The sequence below is a fragment of the Triturus cristatus genome, chromosome 1_2 (assembly GCF_964204655.1).
Source record: "Triturus cristatus chromosome 1_2, aTriCri1.1, whole genome shotgun sequence".
NCBI classification, from domain to species: domain Eukaryota; kingdom Metazoa; phylum Chordata; class Amphibia; order Caudata; family Salamandridae; genus Triturus; species Triturus cristatus.
This window is the reverse complement of record NC_140580.1, coordinates 305,368,304-305,388,092: the sequence shown is the minus strand read 5'-3', so window position 1 is coordinate 305,388,092 and position 19,789 is coordinate 305,368,304. Positions and strand designations below refer to the sequence as shown.

Below are 19,789 nucleotides of genomic sequence, written 5' to 3'. Positions count from 1 at the left end.
TTACCCTCTGTGCCTGGCTACCGGGATCGTGATAGCATGTACCTGAGCTTTAGAAAGCTTCCTAGCCACTCATTCCACTACATTGGAGGCCAAACACTTCAATGTTAATGGGATCTTGCATTCTTGTCTTGTGTGGGGTAGCTGAGCTTGAAAAAGCTTCCTGGTCAGTTGTTGCACTGCGTGGGAGCGGGGGCAGCTATGGTATTCTCATGCTCCTAAAACCTTTTGGGTATGGTACTGCGTGTAGCATCTTCACTTCTCTGTATCTGGGGACAAATATATAGCATGTTGTGCTAAATTTGAAGAACAGACGGGCGCATTAGAAGAAGATTCTTTCATAATCGTGTGCCTTAGCTACTGATTTGCACAAATAGCAAGACTGTAAGACAGATGTAATTGCCTAATGTGTTCCTTCTTCTTTGTGAATAATTCAACAATCTTGTATACATTTTTTAAATCGATGTGTGAGGATTTTTTAATCAAATAGTTTTTAACTTTAAATGTGAGAATATGGTCCCGTTTTTGTGATGTAATGTTGGATAGGTCCTTTTTTGATAAACTAATTGCAGTCTGTGGAGATTTGTCATAAACATTTTGAGAACTAATTCTTATTATATAATTTGTGGCATTTACCGTACTTAGGATTGGGGTATGAACACACGACAAATGAGATTTGAACTCTGTATGAATGAATAGTTGGTAAAAGTGATGTGGTGCATTGTGACCCCGAATCGAAATACTGTGACTTAACCGTCAACATTTTAAAAGCAAACCATTGCAAATCTTGCTTTAGTGCTTATATGTGTACTTGCATTATTAGAGAGCATTCTGGGACCATTATAAATTGCTTCAAATTGTTACATTTAGCAAACTTGTATAAATGTGTTTTATACTGCAACCGTTGTCTTTAATATACAAGATTTCCTTAGCATTCTAGCGCAAAAAGTAGTGGCTTTAGTATTCATGCCTTGTATATACAATTTCAAGCAACTTATACATACAAATTAAAATCTTGCCTTTAATGGCAGACCATTCTCTCCCACAGAGCAACACCTGCTAGTTAAAACCGCTTGCTAAAAGGCTCATCTATGGGTTTTTGGGCCTCGTCCACTGGATAAAATAAACATGAAAGAACACTTTGTCTTTGACACCAAACCATGTGTTCTAGGGATCGGGCTGTATGAATTCTACACTCCGGCAGTTACAGCATCTGCCGTACCTCAAGTTGTCTTTGTTTAGGAATGCCTCAAATCCACCTGCCCTTCTTCACAAAGGTAAACTGGCTAGAGTCTTACCAGTACACATGGACAAGCCTTGTAGAAAATGACGCACACAGCCTTCACCTCTTACTTCCCACTGGAAGTCCATGGAAATCCCAATTTTTCTTTTTTTCCTTCTCAGAAAAAGCTATTTTCAAATTCTACTAATGGACAACTGACCCAACTGTAAGTCATTGACTCTTGTTAACAAGCACTTGCAGGCATCTCAATGAAACCTGCTGTTAGGCCTTTCCAAAACCACCTCCTTTCAAGGCTCTGTTCAAGTTCCTCCTTGTAATTGGGGGAGAAGAGTCACTGTGTTCAGCAATCAGTTGAGCTGCTCCATGGAATCTTTTAGCACTCTGCAGAGGAAAAGACGTAGAGCTACTGCTAACAGCTTCTTGACAGTAGCCACACAGACTGAAAGCTTCATAAATTGCATATGTTCTGTGATGTGTAACCTTAAGTTGACAGTGGCCTTTCCGCCCCCCCCCCCCCACCCCCACCCCCCATGCTTGAAAGGCCACAACCTGTGGCCCATGTACTTTGATGGTTGCAGCTCTAGGCATTCTGATTCTCGCCCGGACCCTCCACTCTCCTTTTTAGGTCTCGCCTGGCGTTATATAATGTAATATGGGATAGGTCCTTTTTTAGGTCTAGCCTGACCCAGCGCATGCGCTGGTCTGGCGAGACATTTTGTGAGGGCTCCAAAAAGTGCTACCAGGCCAGCCTAGAGCTACAGTGCATGTGCGGGGGAGCGCGCGTCGTGCTTTACCGCGATTACTTTCACGGCCGCTTTGATGTTTGATCGCGATCACTTTCGCGGCCGCAGGGCCGCTTTGATGTTCTCCGTGAGGCTTCAATAGATTGCAGCAGTTAAAACGAGCATTGGCATAGCCAATAGGTCTCGCTTTTGGGACCTTATAAGTGTTTAGTTATGCAACTGTTGCATGGCTAAACACTTATAAGGTCCCAAAGGCGAGACCTATTGGCTATGCCAATGCTTGTTGATACAATTGTAACCTGTTTGTTACCTTTAAGCACATTTGGGAGTTGATGCTTGCTCAGAAATCTGTGATTTGATTAGATTGGTAGGACATTTTGGAATGAGTGTTTCATCCCTATTTTTTAAAAGACCCCATCCCCCACCATGCCCCGTGGTCCTGTTGGATCTTTAATAGCTCAGCCAGTCATCTTTCCCCTCCAGATCATGTGCCTTCATGCACGTAGTAATGAGCTTTGTTGGGCCTGTGGGACGAGGTAGTCCTGCAACCCTAGCCCCAGTCTTTCAACTTGACAGTCTACCAGATTAGAGTTTAGCCCATGGCCCCTTTCATTGTCTCAGGCCAATCTGAATGTCTTGAAGTTAGACAAAAAGAGCTTCACTATAGCAGGTGCAAGATCTCTTGGTTACAATTATGCAGTTGAACCTTGTTCAAAATGTATCTTTATTTTTTTTTTTTTTTTTTGGGCAGACCACTTCTTGCCTCCTGGGTCGATTGATAGTAAAGTGGAATGAATCTTGGGGGCCCGTTCTAGCCATGAAAGGGGCCTACAGTAATCTTGACTTCATCTGTTCCTCTTGAATTTAGTGGTGAATGGCTTTATAAGGCTCACATAATCTTCTTCTTAACTCTCACAAACCTCATTTAGTATTGAAGCTTAATTTTTTCTTTGTGTTGATGCCATGCCATTTGAACATTTGGCTACCAGTGATCTGAAACTCTCAACCCAGAATTGCTTTTATTTGCCTACGCTCGAAGGGCAGGCAAGCAAACAAACGTATAAGACTGTGTTATCCCTTTACATTTTTTAATAATATGAGTGTTCTGCATACACATCCTGCTTTTATTCTTAATGTTCTTTCAGCCTTTGATACAGTGCATTGCAGTGGATGGAATGCAACATGCCAGCACTTTACACAGCTTATAAATAAGTTATTAATAAATATTTATCAGATTTAGAGCGCAGTTTATTATTATTTCTTTTTAACCTTTCTCTTCCTACTGGCCATAGACTGGATCACGATGACATCCACAAAAAGGGGGAGGAATGGGATCCAGTGGACACCTTCGTTGCAGCGCGACAACCTGGATTTTGCAGACCTGGTCTAACTCTCCCACACCAATCTGCAGATGCAAGAGATGACGGCAAGGTGGCAGCTGCATCAACACTTGACCTCCACATTCACAGGGGAAAATACCAGATCCTAAAGACTAACGTGGCCAGCAAAACTGTAGTCACTCTTGCAGACGATTAACTGGAAGAGGTTGAGGACGAGGACTTCACCTTACTGGGCTGTGTCCTAGACAAGCAGGGCGGTACAGATGCTGATGTCAAGGCAAGAATAGGCAAAGCAAGGGCTGCCTTCATTCAGCTAAAGAAGATCTGGACCTCCGAGGACCTAACTCAGCAAACCAAGATCAGGCTTTTTAACACCAATATAAAATTGGTCCTTCTGTATGGAGCAGAAACTTGGAGGACAGCAGTGACCAACAAAGTCCAGACCTACATTAATACTCTTCTGGAAAATCCTCTAAATCTGATGGCCAAACGTCATCACCAGCAATGACCTTTGGTAGCAGACTTTAGAAAGACGACGTGGCTTGATTGGTCACAAGCCCACATCAAACATCACTAGGGAAGCCCTGACCTGAGACCCTGAGAGGAAAAGAGGAAGGAGCATAAACACCTTGAGTCAGATTGAATGAAAATCCCAGGACAGTGGTCACTAGAGCGTCCTGCTTGATTGCCTATACCCCCAGAGGGGTATTAAGCTTAAGTATTTTTTTTTTCCTTCTTCAATGCGGAAAGGGATTCTCTCTGAAACCGTCCTCTTTCGTCCGAGTGCTTGTATAAGTTCACTGGTTTCCTCGTTCTATGGGTGCAGGGGAGGACGGAGTACAAGTTTGTTCATTAACCTTGAATCAAGGAAGCCTCTTTAGTTTTTTCACACTACCATCTTGGAAATAATGGCCAAAACAGTCATGTTGGCTATTCCGCTGGCATTGAGCAAACACTAACACTAAAATATGTTGCTTGTGGGAGAACAGACAGTTAGGTCAGGCTATTCATAATACCCTGTTTGGCTAAATTTATGTAGGAAGGTGGAATCTGACTATATGGTTGCCCCCAACTTTTTTCCTGGTATTTGAATGGTTTTTGACTAGTCTGGCTGGGATCCTGCTATCCAGGACCCCAGCCTATCTGCTTCCTCTCTAAACTGATGTGAGTACCCTAGGTACATACCAATTGGATACTGAGGACACCCTATCAGCCCCTTGTAGATGGTACACTAGGTACCCAGGGCATGGGTCCCTCAGAGGCCTACCAGAGGCTGCAGCACTTATTGTGCCACCCCTGGGACAGCCAGATAAACGGACACCGCCAGACCACTACTGTAGTCTGGGTAAGGTGGTGCTTGCACCCCTTACAGGAATATAGGTATCCTGTATCCCACTTAATACAACACATATATCCTCATAGGTCACCTCTAAGGCAGGCCTTGCTAATCCTACAAGGTAGGGTGCTGAGATATGTGTGAGGGGGAACCCCTACCTGAGTAGGGCCCCTCTGCAACCTTCGTAAAACTATTGCTGGGTTGTTTGTAGTGCACAGAAGTCCAGGGATGTAAAACTACAAAACAAAAAGACAAACCAACAAGAAAGCGATTGAGCTCAAAGTGCCTGGATGCATCTAAACTAAAGCCAAGTCAACAAAGTCCTCATAAAGAGGACATAATCCCATCACCCACCGTGGTGGCATGCTTCATCATGTGGGATCTCCTCTCAACCAAACCTGGTTTGGCTGAGGAGCTACTACTCCCAATATGCAACTAAGGGAGGAGCTCGCGGATGTTTTGTTCTACCCTAGTGGAATACGATCTCCTGAAGATCGATGAAGCTGGCCTAAGTAAGGTGAAAATTTAAAGTGCAGTGTAAAAGGGGTGATTTAAAATTGACTACAGGGACACAAAAAAGACTTTAATAAGGAATGTCCCTGTGACAACGTAAAAAGCAGAGTAGTAGCGCGGTCTGGCATGCTAGTGGCGGCATTCAGGAAGGAGGCCCGGGGTAGCGCCGGAAAGTGCGTTGTCTCACGCCCTGAGTTGTTACCAGGAGCGGCAGGCGTAGTCCCGATTCAATTACGGGTACTTACCGTTTTGACTGGCAGGATACTTAAAACTCTTGAGTTTGATCCTGCGGTACAAGGTTGGTGTATCGGCCTGTTTCCACTTAGACACTAGTTCACGTCAGTGCTTTTTGCACTTCTTTGCAGGTGCAGTAGTTTTTGTTGTAGTGGTCCTGATGAAAGCCTTGATCCCAATTTCTTGATAGTTACAGGCTGAAACATGTAGACCGTTTTTTGGTTTTTGTGAGCGCGTTCGGCAATCGGGCCAGACCGCGCTACTACTCTGCTTTTTACGTTGACACAGAGACATTCCTTATTAAATTTTTTTATGTCCCTGTAGTCCATTTTAAATCACCCCTTTTACACTGCACTTTACATTTTCACCTTACTTAGGCCAGCTTCATCGATCTTTAGGAGATCGCATTCCACTAGCGTAGAACAAAACATCCGCGAGTAGTAGCTCCTCAGCCAAACCAGGTTTGGTTGAGAGGAGATCCCACATGATGAAGCATGCCACCACGGTGGGTGATGGGATTATGTCCTTTTTATGAGGACTTTGTTGACTTGGCTTTAGTTTAGATGCATCCAGGCACTTTGAGCTCAATCGCTTTCTTGTTGGGTTGTCTTTTTGTTTTGTAGTTTTATACCCCTGGACTTCTGTGTTTAGACATTATCAGTAGGGGGACTTGTCCAGGGTGGTCGTGTGATCCCTCAGACCCTTTTTCTGACTGGTTTTTTCGTTGTTTGTAGTGCAGCCATACCATATACTCTTAACCGCATTATAAGTAATCGCGATAGCGTGACAACTTGAGAGTGGCTGCACAGAACCATGTCGTGTTTGGTGTCAAACATGTAGGAATCATACCCCCAATCCAATCATGGGAGTGAGGGCATGATTCCCCCCTGCTGGAGGAGCGATATGGTAAAAGCGGCAGATTTTAGACACCAATTTAAAAGTGCACACGTAGTACAAAATGGATGCTACCCGCCACCCACACGACTGGCTGCCTGTTGCCGGGCAGAACTCCAGCCACGGCAGCTGGACAATAGGGATCTTGTTGCAGGGAGGTGCTCCCACCTCCCCAGACAGACTATGTGGATTGGAACTGGGTGGGTGCACCATAGGATGTCTTTCAGACTTGCACGTAGGCTTCTCCAGTGCCTACTTCTGCATACACCGCCTCAAACCGGTTCAGGGGCATCCTGTCCCCTGCCCAGGTGGGAAAACACACAAAGGGGAGAGGGTGTAGCCACCCCATCCCGCCTGAACTCTCATTGGTGGGCTCTGGTCTGGACACTCCCCTAATCCTTGGATAAAGGTGAATACAGGGTCCCCAGAGCCTCAGATTATTCTTGGACTTTACAGACTTGAACTTCGACTTGCTGCCGCACAGCTGAATGAAGAAATCTCCCTTGGGGTAAAGGAGTTACCCCCCTGCTTGGCAGGCACCTGAAACACTGCAAGTGACCCGGCCGGAACTTCGCTGCTCCTACGGACATCGACGACTCTTACCTACCTTGAGGTGGATTTCCAAGCATCTGAGGCCAGTGAGTGTGCACAGCAAAGCTCAGCACCGTGGACCCCGTGGGTGCCGAGATCCCCAATACCCCAGTACACCGGCCACCTCTTGCACACGAACCCGACGAGTGGGGAAGTTGTGCTTTGGCCCATTATTGAGCCAACCTCTCAGCATCATCAGTGCCTAAGATCGACGCCCTAGCCCGTTCCGGCGACCCGTGGGCGCATCTTTACGCACGCCAAATTGCTGCTTCCAGCGGTCCCTTGTCTCTCGACTGGTGGGCCCTGGCGGAGGTCGATCTATATTTCCAAGTGTTCACCTGGTTGCTCCAGGCCTGCTCTTCAGTCTCCTCGCTGGAGACCTCGCTCAGACCTTGTGGGTCTGCACCAGTAGCTGTTTTGTGATTCTTGCGTGGGTTGCGGTTGCCAAGGCTTAGTGAATCCAATCCGGACACTAACACCGCAGCGACCCTCATCCTTCGTGGGACAGTCGCCCTCCAGAAGCTGGCCTTCCTTGAAGCCTCCTGGACCCCGTGGCTGACGATCCAAGCTACCCATCTTCCACCTGGAAGCACCCGACATTGATGGGCTCTTTCTGCTGAGCCCCCTGGTCACTGTGCCGTGACCCAGACTCTGTCCCCTCTGCTTTCAGGTCCTTCTCTTCAAGATCTACATCTTCAATCTTCACGACATCGACAACGCTTCTTGCTAGCAGCAGTTCTTCACGTTTTGCCATTGAAAATCAGCCCGCGACCCGACATCGAAAACGACCTATGCACCTGGCTTCCCTGGGGCAGGTAACAGTGGTACCTCGGTACTCTCGTGGGTGTGGGCCCTTCAAAAGCTTAACTCTAAACTCTTGAACTTGAACTCCTGCTAGAAGTGTTTTTAATCTTGTAAAATTCAACCGCGACATTCTCCATAGGCTTTAATAGAGATCCCAACAGTAGCTTATACCACTGCACGCGTCTCCCGTGGGTCCCCTTCCTCACTACCTTGGGTGGTTTCACAAGGGGCCAGCGACCCTAAATGCCCTAGGCATTGTCTGTAGAATTGTCGTGGTTCTTATACCACTTTTTTGATATATGGTTTGGTCCCCCCCCCTGGGGCCCTATGATTCCAGTGCTATTTATTGTAACTATCAATGCTTGTTTGAATTGTATCTTTACCTCCAGCCTCATAAAGAGACTAGTGGGATTATTCTTAGAATACATATATTTTATATATATATATATATACCTGTGTGGACTACTCTTTCATTTGGTTATTCAAGAAGTTATCTATGGTAAAACAATAAGCTTAACACTCCTTCAAGACTTAGCCTGAAGGCTGCTCTCCACAGCTACCACTAGGATAGCTTTCTTTAAAGGTTGTCTTTAACCTATCACCATAAGAGTCGAATTTGACTGGTGCAAGGTGTCCCCTATAACTAGTGGACAGCATATGCCAGGCCAACTTCTCACAAATGCGGAAAGGGATTTTCTCTGAAACCGGCCTCTTTCATCCGAGTGCTTGTGTAAGTTCACTGGTTTCCTCGTTCTATGGGTGCAGGGGAGGACGGAGTACAAGTTTGTTCATTAACCTTGAATCAAGGAAGCCTCTTTAGTTTTTTCACACTGCCATCTTGGAAATAATGGCTATTCCGCTGGCATTGAGCAAACACTAACACTAAAATATGTTGCTTGTGGGAGAACAGACAGTTAGGTCAGGCTATTCATAATACCCTGTTTGGCTAAATTTCTTTATGGTAAATACAGCATTCTCCCTGGAGCTGTTTATTGTAGATCAATCTTCCCATAATTCCGGAACAATGGAACTTACCTTACAATAAGTTTACCCACAATAGGCATGCTACTCACAATAGATGTGCTGGCAGTCCTTGGACTTCCGATCCAGGGAAGACATGGCTTGGCAGTTTGGGCTGGACTGTTCCCATGAGGCACAGGGTCAGACTGATTTGCATATGGCCATGTCTGAACTGGGGTGGCGGTGTGAGCTAAAGAATGATGATGGATTAAACCCAGATCAGTTGACTGGGGGTGAGTGCTTGCAATGTTCAACACTCCGTCCATTATCCCCTTTGGTTTTGCTGATTTTAGAACACTCATTTCATGGCTGAATATGAAAAACATACTGAATCAGACTAATTCAACAGTGTTTTTTGTCTCTCCTTGCTCATGTTAATTGGGAACATGGGTTATAAATAGAATTATTGGTAGATCTATTATGCAAACAATTGAGATTTGTGATTCATAGTCTGGATAAACACTGTAAACAAAACCAATTGCATATTGTGTTGGATAGAATTGTTCTTTACTGGCACACTTATGAAATATATAAAGTGATATTGGTTCATTTGCTGCATGGTTATTTGTAAAGAATTGACCTCAAAATTAGTCTGTAGATAATCAGTCAAGGAAGGCTGTGCGGTAGGATATGTCACATTATTTGTTTACTGGTACTGGCTCTTGACATCTTGTACTCGATTCGCAGAATGTGAATCTAAAATCGGTTCATGCTGTAAAAGAAATTATTTACTTGTAATTATGCAGCGCTAGGTTATTTTAAATTTGCACGCAATAGACACACCTGCCAGGTAAAGAGCAGTAGTTCTAAGAGTAATTTACATTGCAACTGATTAGTTCAGTACAAATTCAATATATCCCACCGCAACAGGAAAATGGACTCGTACTGGAGCATTGTGCGCCTGAATCGCTGACACCACCTGTGATAGACACCCACGTGTTAACATTTTGTTTCCTAGACAATAATGTTTCCAGACACAACTACTCCATGATGGAGTATGAATTATTTTTTAAGGTTTGTAAATGGTTTCTTTTTGTGTTGTTGGTGGTTTTAACTTGCATTAAATATGTACCTTTAACATACCCTTTTCACATTCACTGTATGTTAATTGTTTTGTAGGTAACAGAAGCGGAAATGTCTTTCATCTTTGAATGGATCTACAATGGCTTCAGCAGTGTCCTGCAATTTCTAGGTAAAATGCAATTTGAATTTCCATTAAGTTTAATGAAGCCCTGGGTGTTAATCTTAAGTGGTGCTTCTTTATCTTTCTCATCGGGTATATTATAGAAGGTAAGGATAATTGTTTTTCTATATAGTGAGACATAATTTGAGTATTTTGAACTATGTCTAAAAGATAATGTTGTAGTATTATTTGAAGGTGAGTGCTGACGATATTGCCAGTAATGTCATTGTAGAAATGGAGGCAGCGCCTTAAACATTTTGACTGCAAATGCTCTAGGTAAATGTGTCTTAATAAATCTTTATAATGCTTACTACCTACTTCAAGCCACCATCGACTTCCAATTGACATTCTTCACAGAATTCCTGTGGAATTGGTCTGCTTCTGATAAAGGGCCAGTAATAACGTACTACCCTAGACAGAGATTACTTTGTTTTAAAATCGTTAAAAGTCTCACGAGCCCTGTATTTGCATGGTAACTATTTTCGCTGTATTTTGAAGACTGGATAATTATATTCCGAAGTATATTTTTCAATAATAAAAAGCGCACAGATGAGTAACTTTGAATGGAATTCCCTCCCTGCTGGGCCACTTTTATAACCACCAGTGTTCCATCATCTCTTTGAGACACTGTAGGGTGCATTCAGTGTGATCAAAATTGCCCTCCTGTAGAGTCTGCCTAGTGGAAGTTGATGATCCATCTTAAGTTTCTGATTTCTTTGTTGGCAGCCCCTCCTGATATGTCATTGCTATGAGAGTCATCCAAAGATGAGAAGCCTGCAATAAGAAGTTTTCATAAGGAAAATAAGTTACCAATTGTAGCACTTTTGTTTTGGAGGCTCTATTTTCCTACAGATTGGTCATTATCCTCCCACTTCTGAAATTTGATGTGAATGGATATTGGTTGACAATTTCCTCACAGTAAATGAATATGGTTAATTTGCTTGGTTTTATTTCTTCAGTGGACGTGCTGTAACGTCTGATTAATAGGTGAGTTGGCATGGACTGAGCAGGCCAAACAATGATTTTGCTGTGTCCACCTGTATGCCTACATATTTAGGTCATACCTGCTGAAGGAGTGCCTACTGAATGCCAGTTCGAAAAACAGTTTTAGTTTTAGAAATTGATGACTCCCTGATTCCCAAAGGGATCTGCCCAATGATCTCCACTGTAATCCCAGTTTAAGTTGTGGTTCAGGTCATCTTTTCTCTATCATCGTTTCTCCTCTGAGATCCTCCTCAATAGTCGCAACACATTTGTTCTTTTCAAATGACGCTCCCAGAAATAGAAACCATTCACAGTGCATCCAGATGCGAGTTCTGCTTGCCAAAGCTCTTAAGGAAATCTACACAAAGTGGTGGCTGAGCTCACAATTGCATATTTGCGAACAGCTTTCACTCTTAAGAGTGAAACACTCAACATACAAAATTGCAGTGGACTGTCTGGCCCTTTTCATACTGCCGAACCCTCTTCATATTCCGGACTAGCAGAGAACCTTCTGGGGGTTCAGATAGTAACAAAAACATTCTTGATACTGCAGCTTGGCATACTTTGGGGAGCAGGTGTAGGAGAGGAAGCAACAACAAGAGAAGGGCTAGCTTCATGAAGGAGTGAGCAACATGGGACTAAAGGGAGGAACACCTGGACAACAGCAACATGGAGCGGATGGAGTAGGGGTGGGGCTGGAAGAAGAAAACTGAGCAGCATAGAGTACACAAGAGAGGCGGCTAAAAAAAACTCCTGCTCTCTAAGGAAGTGCTTAAACATAAACGAGAGCAGCGCTGGGGAAGAAAAGTCCACTGGTGAGAGAGCAACACAGCGGGGGAGAGAAGAAGCACACAAGGGAGGCAGCTTGAAAGCACATGAACTCTAAGGGAGTGCTAAAGAAAAAAGTAGTTCCCTGAAAGTGAACAATGGAAACTTGCTTTATCTGGTGGGCTTGACCTAAAAACTTGCATGTGCCTTTAAGGAATCATCCCCTTTCCTCCAGTGTTCCATCATGCCCTACCGATGGCAGGTCAATCCTTTTTTCTAGTTCCTTTCCAACCCGTACAAATAACTATTTGCAATTGACGCCTATTGCCACTTCCTGACAGGAATCTTTTTTCTCTTCTCAATAGACCATCCTTATTTTTGAAGTGTATTTTCTGTGGCAATAAGAAAGCCCAGCCTAATATCATGATCTCTGCCCATTCTAGTCTACCATCCAGACATTCATGTTTGTGGAGTGCTGGCATTTTCAGAAAATGTACATGCACACCCTTGAGGACACTGAGAAGGCTTCCAAGCCTGCAGGACAAGAGCTTGGAATCTGCCCAAGGAACATCTGTAGGGGTTGGGGGGGGGGGGGCTTACTTCCAGTGTACCATACGTTGTCTTTAAGGATTCACCAAGTTTAGAGGTTATGCCATCCGTGCATCTTTAAGTGATTTTTGTCCCTGAAGACTCCTATGTCACCAAGGCTTGCAACAATTGCCCTAGCTATTCTACCTGTACCTTTGCCAGTTCTCATGGCAAGTCCTCGAATCCATCCCATTACTTCCTCAACACAAAGGTTTAGATTGACAAACTCCTGCATCTGTTTCAAGGGAACCTGACCACGAGTCATCATGGGCGCTCAAGGCCTTTCTCTAGAAGGCACTAGAGATTGCGTCGCTGGTGTTAAAGGCATTCCAAAACAAGCATTTGCAATGCAATAGGTCTCGCATTTATATGAGTTTGAGCTATTGGCATTGTAAATGACAACACGTTTTATTTATGCTTCAAAAACCAAAACATAAATAAAAGGCATTGTATTTACAATGCCGATAGCTCAAACTCGCGTAAATGCGAGACCTGTTGCATTGCAAATGCTTGTTTGTGTTTTGTTGTTACCAATGCTCTTGATTTAAACTAATAAAAATATATATATTTTCGAGTTAGCTTTTTTGAAGCAAAAAGCAGGCAGGTTCCTACTGCGAGTTTGAACAATGAAACTTGGCAAGACCAAACCCCTTTTGGCATGCAGTTGCAATTAACCGTTATGCGGTTGATACGTAGATTTCAAATTTGAAAGAAGGGTTTGAGATGGGAAGGGCTGCATTCAGCTCATCTCTTTCAAGAGAAGTTTTGAACACGTACAGCACATATACATCAAAGCGCAGGGCCGCAGGCGGAAGTCGGGTAAAAACAACAAGTGAAATAGAAGAAACCTTTTTTAACTGCACCGTGATTCATTGCAAACTGGCAGAGTTGCCAATGACTGTGACTGCCTGGGAGCCCTGGTACCAGAGGAAAGCACATTGCAATTATCACACAATGAACATCCAGCTACTCAAAACTGAGGCTACCAGAGCAGGTGGAGGAGTGAATAATGTATTTTTTTGTGCCAAATGCCTTCATGGATTCTCATGAATAGAAAACCACCCAGAAAAATGTTTGGAGCACTGTTAGTGTCGCCGGCTATTCTCTAGATAAATTAGTTGCAGCTGTCCAGGCAGTAATGTCTGGGAGTTGTGATGGTGGATGCAACCAGCATAACTTACACCATGTTCAGATATCTAAGTAAAGACACGCATTTTACATTTACAAAGGAGCCCTCACTGGGAGTACGAGTCGTAAAACGGATCTGTGCTTTCGAGGCGGATTCACCTGTAATACCATTTAAAATAACAAAAGCATTAAAATACACAAGCTTTGGCCACGCGGCCGCGAAAGTGATTGCGATTGCGATCGCGTGCTGCGGAGGAAAGACACATGGCGCTGCGCGCGTGCACGTGAACGTGCACTGAAGCTTTAGGCCACGGCAGCACTTTGAAAAGCCTGTATACAAAATGTCTCGGCCAGACCAGCGCATGCGCTGGATCAGGCGAGACCTAAAAAGGACAAGATCTTATTCATTATTTTTGTCTCCTTATTCTTAAATATGAAGTTAGCCCTCTACCCTCTCAGAATCTCAATTTTCAAGGATATCTCCCATTGATGATATTGTACTTTAATGAGGTCCTAGCTAGAGGGCCTCCTAAAATAAATATTCCAGTCTCTCCTGTGAGAAGTTGGCCTGGTATATGCTGCTCACTAATTCTAGTGATCACCTTGTACCATGCCAAACAACCCTTATGGTGGTGGTTGAAGTCAACCTTGATAGACCAGCTATCCTAGTGGTAGCGTGGACAGTGCAGTCTGCAGGCTAAACTCTTGAGGGCATGTGAAGCCAGCTGTTTTACCATATGTAACCTCCTTGAATACCAAATGAAAGGACACCACACAGATATATATTCAAAATATATATGTATTTATTTACTTAAAAGTATCCCCTATACTCTTTATGAACACAGAAGCACATTCGTTAAAACAAGGCAGTGTTTAAATATACAAAAGTTGCACAATTATGGATGGGCCAGTTGGCCAGCTAAACCATATACTAAAAAAGTGGTATAAGAACCACGAATAGAAAGGAAGGAAGGCCTAGGGCCTTGGGAATCGCTTGGACGACAAGGAGCTAACCGTGGTTAGTGACCAGGAGGCCCACAGGATGCGTGTGCAGTGTGAAAAGTTACACGTGTGCACCTATTGATTTCAATGGGTGCGTAAAAGTCACAAAGTTAAAGAAAAAGGAACCTTCCGGGTGGACTAGAACCTAGCAGCTTGAAACCTAGACACTAGAGATGTTTCTCTACACAGGAGCACCGGAGTGCCAGCGTTACCTCACCCACAGGAAGCGGGTGCATAGGTGTCAAAGTAAGTCGGGTTTCGTCGTGCATGTCTATGGAGCCTGAAGATGAAGATGCTGCAGGTGGCCAGGCAGGAAGAGTTCGGGTGGATCCAAGGGTGGGTCTGAAGAGTAGATGACCTGTAAGCAGAGGGGACAGTGTTCAAAGTCACTAGCCAGTGACCGGCGTGGAACCAGGAAGGAACCAGGCGATGTCGGGGGCCAACAGGTGAAGAAGGGAAGCTCGTCTCCGCAGCCACGTGGAAGTGAAGGGATCGACGACGACCAGGAGTCACTCACGAGCTGTCCCACGAAGGCTCTAGCTGATGGCGGTGTCGGCTTCTCGATTGGAGCAAACAGGCCTTGGCTAATGCAAGCCACGCAGGAGTCGATGGCTTGGTGCTCTAATCAGCAAGGTCAGAGGGGCTGCTCCTTCTCACAGGAGCAAGGGCCAGTCTGGAGCAACCAGACCAGCGGTGTTCGTAGATTTCGTCGCCAAGATGGCCACTAGCCAACGGGCCAGTAACCGGGATGACGCGTTGAGTGGCAAAAGGGCCCCACGCAGATCTCGTGGATGCTGGAGGGCTGGTCTTTGGTGCAAATGCTGCTCGGTGTTGGGGCTTCTCAGGGCCCAAAGCACAGCGTTGAGGAGGCCTCAGGTGCTGCGCAGTCAGCTTCTCGTGGACGTTGCAAGATGGCCGGTCCCACGTCTCTCGGTGCCTCCACGGGTCTCTTCTTTGCAGGGACTGTGGATCTGGCTCAGATGTCTGGGAGTCTGGGTCTTGTCGGGCTCTGGGCTCGGTCTCCGGCGGGAGGCGGCGGCAAAGCAGTCGCTGGGTTGCTGGATGGTGCCTGTATTCACAGGGTGGTCACTCCTTGGCCACAAGGGAGATTCTCTTCAGTCTTCTGTGCAGCAGAACGTCGAAGTCCAGTAGTTCTTCTTGTTAAAGTCGAGTTTCAGGATGATCTGAAGTCTTGGGACACAGCTCCTACTCTTATTCCAAATCTAGGGGCAGGATTACCTGCTAGGTCCCTCCTCTGGGTGGGACCAGGAAGGGGGGTGGTTACACCCCCTTTCCTTTGTCCAGTTTCGCGCCAGGACTGGGGCTGGAGAGCCGCAGCTCCGGTTTGAACTGGCATATGCACAGGGACACCTTGTGTGCCCCAGTCATGTCTCAATCTATTCAGCCCTCCCTAACCCACTACACAAAATCCTGTCTGGGGTGGTGCTAGCACCTCCCCTGGCAGGAAACCCTTTGTCCAAACCTCCCAAGCTGGAAGGACTCCCAGCAGCAGGAGGGCAGACTTGTCTGTGGTGGCAGCATCCATTTTGTGATGCTGAGGCTCTGTTTAACTTTACCCGGGTTTCATGTTGGGTACATGTCGTGTCCTTCTAGAAGGGTGGAATGCTACCCCCGTCGCCAGAACTGGCGAGGGGGTAGTATTCCAAATCGTATGACACCTTACTCGACATGTTTTGATAAAGCCAAACCAAAGTTAGCATTTGACCGCGAGGTACATAATGCACTTAAGAGTATATGGTATGGCAATATCATGAAACAGCTAAAGGACGTTGATCCGAAAGCTGCAGACAGGCTCAGCTCATGCCAGAGCACCATCTCACATGAAACCTAGCACTCTGCCTCCAGGATTGTTAAGGCCTGCCATAGGAGTGACTGATAGGTTACCATGTGTCCATATATGTTAGATATAGATATACTATATCTAAGTAAGAGGTGATTACACCAACTTACCCCAGCTGAGTGATCAGCCAGTTGTGTCAAATAGTGAGGCCAGGCCGGGGGTGGCATAATACATGCTGCAGCCCCTGGTAGGCCTTGGATACACCTATGCCCTGGGTACCTGGGGTACACTGTTACAGGGTCCAATAAGGTGAACCAGTTCCAATTGGTAATGCACCTAGTGTGCATTGGCATTAGTTTAGGGAGAGAGCAGCAGGGCTGTGGGTCTGATTAGCAGGCCCACAGCCACACTAAGTCATAAAACCAGTGAAGCAAAAGCAAAAATTTGGGGTGACCATAGGATAGCAGACCCTACTCTCCTACATCTCCTACTTCAGTGTCTGTGATACATGATGGACTATACCATTTGTCTTCCCATCAACCTCTGCTTCTATTAGTCCCTGGTTTGTTGGTATTTGCAATGCAATTATTTGTGACACCTGCCTCAGCCAAGTTCGCATCGGCAAGACTGTCAAATGCAGAGCTCCAGATCAGAGTTCTCTTTTCTAGAGAGTAGACCCTTAACTGAATTTGGTAACCGTGTTGGCAATTAAGAAGTTTTAGTCTACTTTTTTTATCTTCTGTCTGCTGTCTTATCAGAAAAGTAGAGCAGCTCCTTGTTTTGTGGGTACGAAGATTTTCAGGACCTTGACTTTATTTGGAAAGTATGATAGAGCACTTTGAGATACCCTATAGCGGTTCCAGAAACTTCCCAAGGAAGAGAGACAAGTCTTCCAAGAGATACTGAATTGAGTCATTGTTGATCTCGAGCCAGTTGATTGGTGTAGCTGCAGATTCTTCAGACCTAGTAGTTTACAGATACTGCCAAGTTTGGTTTTAAAATATTGTTCCTGGCTTGGATTAACCAGTGTAAAGCTGAGGTGCACCAGCGTCAAAGAACAATAGTATTTTTGGTTACCATGCAGATTAAGAAAAATACCATATGAATCCACAGTGGAAACACTAAAAAAGGTTGTTGGCCCAAAAAAAAGGCCTACGGAAAACATCAATACAAGTCCTTCGACTAACACTATTTCTCCTAGAGGATACAAACCACTCAATGGCAGCAAAATCACTGGCAGTAAAAGACCACCCTAACACTATTTGAAGTCTCCGAAAGGTAGAGAAGGGTACCACCCAACTGTTGCTGGGAAACTACCACAGAAGCAATGCTTCCCTTGAATCCTCCTCTCTGCTAGTCACTGCAGTGGGCGGGGCGGGGGGGGGGGGTTGGCTAGGAAGTATCTCAAATCATCTGGAAGTGTGGCAAAGAATAATGGGATACAGATAGGTTTTGAATATTGTATGGGACGATACTCACTAATTTTCTAATCTCCTTATTCCTCATCATCAAAAAGAATGGGAGAATGGGAATTTATTACAGTTACTTTCTGGTATGACCCACACATTACATCAAGTCTACACGCTAGCTCAGAACAAACAATAAATGGAAAAGGAAAGAAACACTCAAATTGTTGGCCTCACATCAGATTTACCCACAGTTACATCAAGGAACTGGATGTGTGCCATAAACCTATAGGACATCTACTTTCATATTGCACTTCCAAGAAAACAAAGGAAATTACTGAGATTTATTGTGGGCGAAGATCATTTTTCAGTTCAAAGTCTTTCCATTCGGACTTGGGCCTACTCCAAGAACATTTTCAAATGTACGGTAGTGGTGGCTGCTTATATTTGGAAATGTAGAGTCTAGTCTATTCATATCTAGATAATTGGGTTAATCAAAGCAGCAGTATCAGAGGGAGTCCTAAGTCATTGCAATATGGCTTTATCAAGTCTGTGCCTTCTGGATCTGCATTTCACCAAGATGTATACTGCAGTTCCAGTTCAGTCAGCCCACTACGTAGGCACAAATCTGCACTCTGGCCATAAGAGTGTATTCTTAGCTATATGATATATTGTAATGTTCTACAAACTCTTCATCAAACGGCACTCCCATGTATTGCCTCTGCTAGGATGTTGAATTCTTCTGAGTCCTCATGCCAAACTTCACATGAGACTACTAGCAGTGCCTGCCAATTGGTATGTCCCAACTGACAGGCTTCTGGAAAGGGAAACTCACCCTATCCCAGTCTGTGGTTCAATCACTCCCTTGGTGGTGCCTATTTCATAATTTGTGGGAGGGCTTTTCTTTCCATCAGTAAATCCCAGTAGAGACCTTGACCATCTTCAAATTGAGGGAACTTGGTCAGTCAAGGTGAGGTCTTACAAATCATTCTGCTAGAATTAAGCCGTCAATCAGGGGGGCGTGGCCGGTGGAGCAAGATGGCAGTTGCCTCTTGGTAGAGTTTCCCAGCCATCGCTGATAGTTTCATCCTATCCTTGCTTGGTGTTGTGGCGCTGAGAAGGAAGCAGCCATACTCCTCAGGGCTCTGACAAATCACCTTAGCTAGTTTCGGAGTGCCCGGGTGCTTTTGTGGCTGCAGGGGCCGGTCAGGGTAAAGCAGCTGAGATGGCCCGACTGCGTAGCATGACTACACTCGCGTGCGGTGCAAGGCTGAGACCGACATAATGGCAGGTACAGAAGACCCAGAGACACCCGAGGTGCAGCCTATGCCTCTCACATGCAAACATCTGCAGTGCAGGGGAGGGGTCCAACTGGCTGAGCCGCCCGCATGTCTCTTTCCTGAATAAGTCTGCCCCAGTGACTGCAGCGGAAAGGACCACCAGGTTGTGGAAGCCCTGCCGGGGGCACACACAGACTGGGCTGCAGCGCAATCCGGGTGGGACTCCACTGCCAGAACTTGCAGGTATTTACCTCCTCATTGTATTATTGGTGGGTGCTGACCTGGCTGCTCATTCCCCTCTGGCCCCAACGGAGACGGTTGGGCCGAGCTGAGGCTACCGGATTGGAGCACCCGGGGCTTGGGGTACTGGGGCTCTTTTTCCGTACCCGGCAAAACGTGCAGCACATGACAGGATTTGACTTACACTGCCATGCATTGAGATCACTGCCAGTTGGAACCCTGGGCAGGAGATTGCCTAGGGGCCTGTTGTGTACCAACTGGCATTTTTGTCTGGTCCGGTGAGTCACATAGGAGATCCCTTGAGGGTGCAGACATGCCAACTCACACAGTGCCACCGTGTGACACACGATATCTGCTCCAATCACCTGGTCGCCCTGGGAGGCGATGATATCAATGATGGCTGAGAAAACGTGCTAAAAACCACTGTAAATAGTGGATTTCTAGCTGGTTTTCCGAGACTTTGAACTGCCGATTAAGGGGTGTAAAAACAACCCAGGACATCAGCACCAGCCTTAGCAAGCATTTTTGTTTTGGAGGAGGAGATTTGGGAGCAAAAGTACCTCCTAGTTACTTCTGGGCATGAGAGCCGTCTTCTCTTTGGCCCTGCCCATCCGGTGAGATTTTTGTTCAGGTTGGCAGGTATGGGGGTGCTATTGAACTGTCCTGTAATTTGGCGGTCACAATCTGGATATTC

At 45.5% G+C, this 19,789-nt stretch overlaps 1 protein-coding gene across 1 annotated transcript in view; it reads left to right on the top strand.

Annotated features, from left to right (window-relative positions):
• The window catches only part of SAR1A (secretion associated Ras related GTPase 1A), a 136,805-nt gene that overhangs the window by 21,525 nt on the left and 95,491 nt on the right, over window positions 1–19,789 (top strand). Inside the window, exon 2 of the mRNA XM_085603854.1 lies at window positions 9,835–9,907. Within this exon, the coding sequence (XP_085459980.1) occupies window positions 9,850–9,907 (58 nt within the window). The 5' untranslated portion in view covers window positions 9,835–9,849. The remainder of the gene's footprint in view (window positions 1–9,834; window positions 9,908–19,789) is intronic.